The sequence below is a fragment of the Canis lupus genome, chromosome 27 (assembly GCF_003254725.2).
Source record: "Canis lupus dingo isolate Sandy chromosome 27, ASM325472v2, whole genome shotgun sequence".
In the NCBI taxonomy this organism is placed as follows: Eukaryota; Metazoa; Chordata; class Mammalia; order Carnivora; family Canidae; genus Canis; species Canis lupus.
Window position 1 is genome coordinate 31,009,861 of NC_064269.1, and position 8,241 is coordinate 31,018,101.

General features: G+C 41.4%; 1 protein-coding gene across 2 annotated transcripts in view; it reads right to left on the reverse strand.

Annotated features, from left to right (window-relative positions):
* The window catches only part of DERA (deoxyribose-phosphate aldolase), a 117,059-nt gene extending 115,205 nt beyond the window's left edge, over window positions 1-1,854 (reverse strand). The window contains exon 1 of one of the 2 annotated variants that reach the window (XM_025455214.3): window positions 1,763-1,854. In XM_025455214.3, coding sequence (XP_025310999.1) covers window positions 1,763-1,793 — 31 coding nt within the window. In that variant the 5' untranslated portion in view covers window positions 1,794-1,854. The remainder of the gene's footprint in view (window positions 1-1,762) is intronic. The other variant, XM_025455215.3, reaches the window with a different exon arrangement.
* Between the last annotated feature and the right edge of the window lie 6,387 nt (window positions 1,855-8,241).

Consider the following 8,241-nt stretch of genomic DNA (forward strand, 5'->3'; position numbering starts at 1 on the left):
ATTATATTTTCTAAAATTTTTACAATAGTCATGAATTCCTTTTGTAATAGGGAATTCACATTAATTTCTTTAAAAGAAGTGACAGTGTTTATTCAAAAAGACTTTTAATTAGAAAACTATAAAAGGCATCAGTTAATATACTGCATAAATTAATACTGAATGATTTTTTTCCTAGTACATAAATAATTCAAGTAACTTATTTTACATTTTAGGCTAAATCTCTGTCTGGAATAATGATTAATACCAGGGAAGGAAAAAAAAAATCCTTGAAATGTATCTGATTTTATTTAAACAAAGAGAATAAAGCAAAACTATGATCCTTTAAATAGCTGCAAAAAAACTACATTTACAATGATTCTACATAACAATTGTTTTTTGTCTTTACTGATACTTTTCAACAAATGTACGGATGTGATGGTAATTTTTGCAAATAAGGTAAAATGTCACGTGTCAATTTTATCAATAAAAAAGTAAAAATGGTTTTAATAGTATTTCTTGGAAGAAAAATAAGCATCTAAGTTTTGGAAAATAATGGTGTATGCTCAATGTGTGCCAAGTACAAGAGCCATATTCGAGAAGATACCAACGTAAGGCCTATACTCCATCCTGTACCCCATCCACCATCTTTCTGGATCTCCTAATCTGGGGAATATGCCTTTATTACTAAAGTCCACGTCTCAGATTTAAAACTAGAGTTTAAAACATAATCTGCTAAAGGGCAATAACTTGAAGGAGAATCAATTTGGTGAAGAAATCGAGTATCTTTATAAAGACACACACTTACCATTTAACAAAAGTTCTGGACTACCTCCTTAAGTCTGGCCTATTTAATTGGAACCGTCGCTTTTAAAGAAAAAAAAACAAAAAGTGCTTCCGTGTGTCGCAAAAAATCATAGCTAATTCTCTGAAAACTAGCCCCAGAATGTACCAAACACTTTAAATCCTCTCATTTGATCTCCAAACTGCCCTACGAAGTACTACGATTATAACCATTTTACAGATCAAAAAAACTTCAGCACAGAGTGATCAAGGAAGTTGCCCAAAATCACACAACTAAGTTGAAGATCCAGGATCCAGGCATCCGGAGCTACACTCGAACTGAGATCTTTGACCTCTGGCCCCGATCGTGGTTCTGCTGTTTGGATCGTGAAATTCTCACATTTGAGGAAATCAGAAGTAAACTTTTTCCTGCCATAGTCGATAGTATCAATAAAATGAAAAACGATCAAATAATCAATGCACGCGCGTTCGGGAATCTCCGGACTTCACGGAAACGGGCCCGGGCCCACTTTCCCAGGGGCAAGGCCGCGTGGGGCCATCGGGGCGCAGGTGGTCACCGCGGACCCCCACGGACGCCCGGCGGGGAGCCGTCGCGAGGGGCTCGCCCGGGGCGGGGGGGGGGGGGGCTGCCTCGGTTTTGGGGTTGTTTCCGCTCGTGCGTTTTGGTGGTTTGAGGGCTTGCTCTGCTGTGTGAGGGCCCCTCCGGGGAGGCGCTGCTAGTGCGCTCGGCTGGTTTGGGGTCGGTCCGTCTGCCAGCAGCGGGGGCAGAGGGAGCGAGTCCCGCGGGGCCACGCCAGGCGCCAGGCGGGTCCCGCGCTCCGCCTCCCGCTCGCCCCAGGCCCGGCGCCCGCGAGCACCGGAGCCGCCGAGCCCCGGGTCTGGCCCTGGCCCTAGCCCGGGGGGGGGGCGGGGGCGGCGAGCGCGGGGAGCGCTGTGCGGGGGCGCGGTGGGTGCGGGCGGGGACCACCCGCGGGGCCCTTACCCAGCTCCGTGCCCCAGTTGCGCGCGGACATGGCGCCGCCGGCTGCTCGGCGCCCGGCTCCCTCGGCGCGGCCCTCCCCGCCCCCCGCCCCCCGCCAGGCGGCGCCGCGCTCGCCCCGCCCCCCGCCGCCCTCCTCCGCCGGGCGCCAGCGCCCCGCACGGGGCACCGAAGCCCGTTTTAAAATGCTTCAGTTGCCAAATGCGCTGAGCCAACACGTTTAGAAACTTGTAACTGCAAGATGAAGTCACGCCTGTGCCTCAGCATTGCACTGAGTGATGCAGTGGGACGCGGGACGCATCAGCTGCCTCTCTCTCCCTCTCTCTCTCTCTCTTTTTGTTTTTCTTCCCCATCAACTGCCTTTCTAAGCTTCATTTTTGTCATCTCTAAGAAATGACCTTGACAATTTCTTGGAAATTATTAGAGAAACTCGGAATCTGTGATACTAACTTTTTGTTTTTTTTTTTCCAGCCTGACTTTTCTGTATCCAGGATGTTTAAATTGACTGGAGTCACTCAACATGGACTACTAGCCACCTCATCTCGACAGAGGCACCTCCACTCTGCTGAAAGAAAAGTCTTAGTTGTAGCTTGTCCACCATGAGCCTGTCACTGTGCTAGGTGCTTTCAGATGTATGACAGCGTGGGAGTCTCAGAACAATCCCGCCAAGTACGTAGATCTCCATTGCTAAGCCTGCAGACACCAATGTTCTGAATAAAGAGGCGTCCTGGTATAGCGGAAAGTGAGTAGGTTCTATCCCCTCCCCTTATTATATCAGCAATTCCACTTTTTTTTTCTTCGATTTTATTTATTTATTAATGAGAGTGAGAGAGGCAAAGACATCAGCAGAGGGAGAAGCAAGCTCCCTGCAGGGAGCCTGATGCAGGACTCCATCCCAGGACCCTGGGATCCTGCCCTGAGCTAAAGGTAGACAGACACTCAAACACTGAGCCACCCAGGCGTCCCAGCAATCCCACTTATTAACTAGGTGGTTCTAGGAATGTTACTGTCTACTTGTCTGTAAAATGGGGAGATCAAAATATATATGTCTTGCAAAGCTGCTCAATGTGTATAAAACACCTAAAAAATGTTACTGCATATAGTAGATGCTCAACAAATGAAAGCTGTTAATGTTATTGTCGGGTTCACACAACAGTTATGGGGATAAATAGGAAAAGTAATTCCAGTCTTATTCCCCTACGCTGAGCTGCCTCTCTGCTTGTCAAGACATAGCTATTGCTCAGTGATTTTAGACATGTTTAGATTCTACTCATATGTATAACAGCATTTTTCCTCTATTTTCATTTTAACCCTGAAAAAGTGAAAAACAGGCTGTGAAAGTCCAGAGCAGCTAGACCATGGTGCTCCCAAGTAGAACATAAACAATTTCACAAAACATCAATATCGGCCAAGGTCACTGGAACCGCACTTGAACACAGAAAACAAACATGAACATGTACAAACCACAAAAAATGAAAAAACAGTTCCCATCCTGGCTAATATAACTGTCACTTCTTTACCCATCTGCTTTAACCTCACCTCATTTTTCTCGTATTTCAACCAAGAATTAAGATGCCCTGTCATAGAATTATCACCACTTCCTGCCAGCATCCAATCCAGAGTAATGTTCTGCCTCTTTGAACCTTCTCCAAATCATGTAACACAAGCCCAAACCCTATGTCATTTCTAACACTTTCTTACTGAGGCACTTCACAGTTCCATATGTTGTTTATCCTTGTTCCAACAAATCGATAAACCCAAATTTATCCAACTATAGGTGCATTCCTGTGGTCTTCAGCTAGAAAGCACTGACATCCCTAAAAGATATAAAGAAAATAAATGGAATTCTGATTTTAGGGGAAGATACAACTCTAAGCCAGATTCTAAGCCACTTGTTATATGTATCCACATATAATGTAAACTTATTAAAACAAACAAAAGCAGTGAGATTCTAGCTTAATTAAAACACCAAAATCTGGAGGATCCCTGGGTGGCTAAACCAGGCCCTGGTTTAGCGCCTGCCTTTGGCCCGGGGTGTGATCCTGGAGTCCCGGGATCGAGTGCCGCATCGGGGTCCCTGCATGGAGCCTGCTTTTTCCCTCTGCCTGTGTCTGTGCCTCTCTCTCTGTCTCTCTGTCTATCATGAATAAATAAATACAATTTTAAACAAACACCAAAATCTGGGCAGTCTCCTTCAAAAATTTCTCAGTGACCTTTTCTAAAATTGGCCAGTTGCTGATACTAATCTGGAATCAATCTCTACAGTTTGAAACTCAGTTAAATTGTCAGGATTCAGAAAGATAGTAGGGATAGAACGCAAAAAGTGAGGGTTTGTTTTATGCTTTTTACTTACTCTTTTTTAGGTAAGCTCCACCCAATGTGGGGCTGGAACTCACAACTCTGAGATGAAGAATGACACGCTCTACCAACTTTGCCAGCCAGGCACCCCATGAAATAAATTTAATGGAGAAATGTTGGCAAGCTTCACTTTGTGACTTTCCCTTTTAAACTGACTGCTTTCTGAAACTTTTGAAGTATCCTAAGTAAGGCTTCTCAAAGAATTATCTGTAGACCACCACTACTATACTGGAATCTTCCAAGAGTTTTTTCTAGATTCTAGGCTTTACCACAGCCCTACTGAATCACAGTCTCTAGGATCCTGGAATTCATATATATTTTTTAAAGATTTTATTTATTTATTCATGGAACACAGAGACAAAGAGAGAGGCAGAGACACAGACAGAGGGAGAAGCAGGCTCCATGCAGGGTGCCTGATGTGGGACTCATGGAGTCCCAGGATCATGCCCTGGGTGGAAGGCAGGCGCTCAACCTCTGAGCCACCTAGGCATCACTCTGGAATCCATGTTTTTAAGTTCCTTCACATAATGTTAATGCAACCTAATTGTAAAGAATCATCAACCTGGAACAGAGAAGAGTAAACTCTGCATGCCAGTCTGGAGCTATTGCTCAAACCGGCTCTTACATGAGTAAAAACTCAAGTATTGTCATTTTTTTAGGTCATGCAAATTTTGTTGTTCCTTTTTTAATATAATTTTTAAATTGCCAAATAAATTACTTTTCCCATCCCCACACTATCTTCAATTAAAATTAAAGCTCTAGTAATTTATCATATTTATCTTGAAGTCTCAAGAACCTACAAAGCCTGGAGTTAGGAGTAATTCAACTGTTAACTTTGAAAGGACCATTTGTGTTTGCTTCTTCATATGCCTAGGGTCTAGTGGAGTCATTGCCACATAGTAGTCATATGTGTCTATTTATTAGATGAAGGATTATGTATTACTTGCTAGGCTATTTTCTTATGGTGGCAATGGTTTTATCCAGCCCAATTCCATTTGACTAATCTCAAATCCTATGATTCCTAGGAGAACTCAGATTCCTTAGGTAATATGGACTCGGATCATGGATTGTAACCAGTTTTCTAAGTCAAAAGAGGAGAGATGTAGAAGCAATGAGAACTAGGCAAAAGTACGAATGTCAAATCAACATATTTCAGAACTGGAAGGACACTTAATAGAACATCTAATCCTGCTTCATGGTGAAATAAGAGAATAAGAATTATATTGAGTCTTTTATGGAACCTAAATTTATTCAATTTAAGTAACTGATCTTTATTCTGAGACTAGGTCTTTCAGTACCAACTTGGATTTTTTAAAATTTCTTTTCTTTTATGAAGATTATGGTAGTAGAAAAAAATTTGAACAGCCTCACTTGTCAAGATTAAAAGCAAACCATTCTATCTTGCCCCGATCTACTTTTTTCCTTTAACCTATTGCTCCACAAAATCTCAAAGTTATACAATCATTGATAGAATATATAATACTATCTAACACTAAGTGCTTCCTATGGGTTAAGTTCCTTACATCAATTATTCGATATATTTTTTTTAAATGTTAGAGATTCCCCCAAAAAATGTATAAGAGCTATTATCTCCTCTTACAGATAAAGTGAAATTAGTGTGAGTGCTAGCGGATGGTTTAAAGCCCAGGCAATATAACTCTACAGACCAAAGAAGTACTGTTCCCACTATCTTGCTGAAGCCAAACTCATTAGACCAGCCATTTAACCTTTCAAAGTCAGATTCTCAATATATAAAATGGGTAATATCCTAACCTTCATTGGGTTACTGGAGATATTTTGACCAAGTTCTATTCTCCCATTATATAAAGTGACTCAACCTATAAAGTATTATTACTGTTCATTAGCCATCATTCAGAGGCTTTGACCTTGTTTTCCTAGGTAAATTTGTTAGATGCCTCCTTTGTCTCATCAGGAACTGTGATTCTGTACTGTTCTAAGTGGCACTGTATCACTGGCAATTGTGCATCCCTATAAACAAAAGCTACACCTCCTGAGAATGCTCTTGCTCCTTAGGAATCCCCCTGGTATAAAATCCAACATGTACAGTAATTTATACGGTAATCCAACAGGAATCACATTTTTTTCAAAATATTAATCCTCCTGGTATAAAACATTGGTAGCTACTAAAGAAATGTTTCTTCCTAGTCTGCATTTTCAACTCCCATTATGTTATTGCTCCTTCTGGAAAGTTACATACTATGTGCCCCACTCCTCTGCCCTTAGTCTCAAAGAAAAGCCAGCTCAATTAAATAATTCTACGCTGAATATGAACTACTAAAAATTTAATATTTTAAGTTATAAATTATAGCACATATTTATTGTACTATTTTATAGCCATTAAAAAGAATGTGGCCTTTATTTATTGATAGGAAAAAATTCTCAAGACAATTTACTGACCACACTCAATCCTGGTTTCTTGGGAAAAAACCTCTGGACGATACTAAAACTAAAAAGTAATGATTCACAAGTGAAATTACTAAAAGTGAGGTGGGAATTCAATTATCATGACCTACTGCACAGTAGGACCTAAAGAGGCAGCTCCATAGGAAGAATGGAATGGGAAACAGTTGGTTAGGATGAGACTCTCATACAAGCTGGGCTCCTTCTAAGTAAATGGGCCACAGGTTGCCTTTGGCTGTACATGGCCAAGGGCTTTGATTTTCAATGACTGAACAGGATGATCTGTTGCAAGGGGGATAAATGGAAAATTACCCTCCTAGTCTAATAAGATTTGGTGCTAATTTAGGGCCTTGTTTCAGTAACTTCTGAGTACTTACTAGTACACCAGCCTCTTTTCTAGCCAATGGGTAGTATTACTGAAGATGAAAAACAGGCAAGGTAATTTCAGATAAGAACTATAAATAAAGGCAAAATAAGTGATGAGAAAGAATACAGGAGGACTTGAGACCCAAATCACAAGGGTTAGCCATCCAAATACCTAGGTAAGAGTGGACCCAGTAGGAGACATAGCAAGCCAAGTGAAAAGGCCTTGAGGTTGAAATGAAGCCACCATGGCTACAGCAATGTAAGCAAGCAAAGGAAAAATGAAAAGGTCACAGAAGGCAGAAGTCTGATCATAATAAGAAATTGCTAGAATAGGAAGCCACTATGGATTTAAATAAGGCAGCCCCCTGGCCTCTTCAAATCCTAAAGCAATCAGCTTTCCTGCCATGTAGAGGATGGATGGATGGATGGGGACAGGGTAGAGGGAAAAGGCACAAGAAGAGCAGTCAGCGAGGCATGGTAATAAGAGTAGTCAGAGAGGCATGGTAATAATGTCAAGTGACAAATAGAAAGCCTGGCCTGGAGGGGGTAACAATGAAGAAGAGGCAAGTTAGATTCAGAAGCCCCCGCAGGACTTGTGTATAAACTAGAAATGGGGTAAGAATGGACTCAAGGACTTAAAAAAAAAAAAACAAAAAAAACTTTATTTTAGAGAGAGGGAGAGAGTAAAAGGAGAGTCAGAGAGAGAAAAATCTGAAGTCAACTCCACACTGAGCACAGAGCCCGACACAGGGCTCAATCCCAAGACCTTGAGATCATGAACTGAGCCAAGACAGAGTCGGCTGCTTAACACACTGAGCCACCCAGGCAACCCAAGGACTTATCTTTTAGTTTGTATTAAGTATTAGGTAGTGCTGGTTACTGGAATAAGTAATAAGGTAAGAGAAATTGGTTTGGTTGAAAAATTAAGATGTTTTAAATAATTAAGTCTGAGATACTTATAAAGGTTAAGGTGCAACACACAACTATACCATTAAACTCTGGTGCTCAGAGAGACTGGATATACAAATTTAGAAGATATCAGAAAATACTGAGTGCCATAACAATGGATATTTTTTCCCCCTTTGGAGAGAAGGAACTAGGAAGTACAACCCAGACTTGAAGTCAAGCAGAAAAAGAAATGGCAAATATAGGAGGAGTTAGAAAAGTATAAGGAAAACCAGGCATGTGGTTTCACAGCAATGAAAATATATTTCAAAAACAAGTTAAAAGACAACTACTGAGTGCTGCTGAACGTTGAGTAAGACAAGAACAGTGATTAGGTTAGAAACACAAAGAATGCTAGAGACTTTGACAAGTGCAACTAGAGTAGATACTTG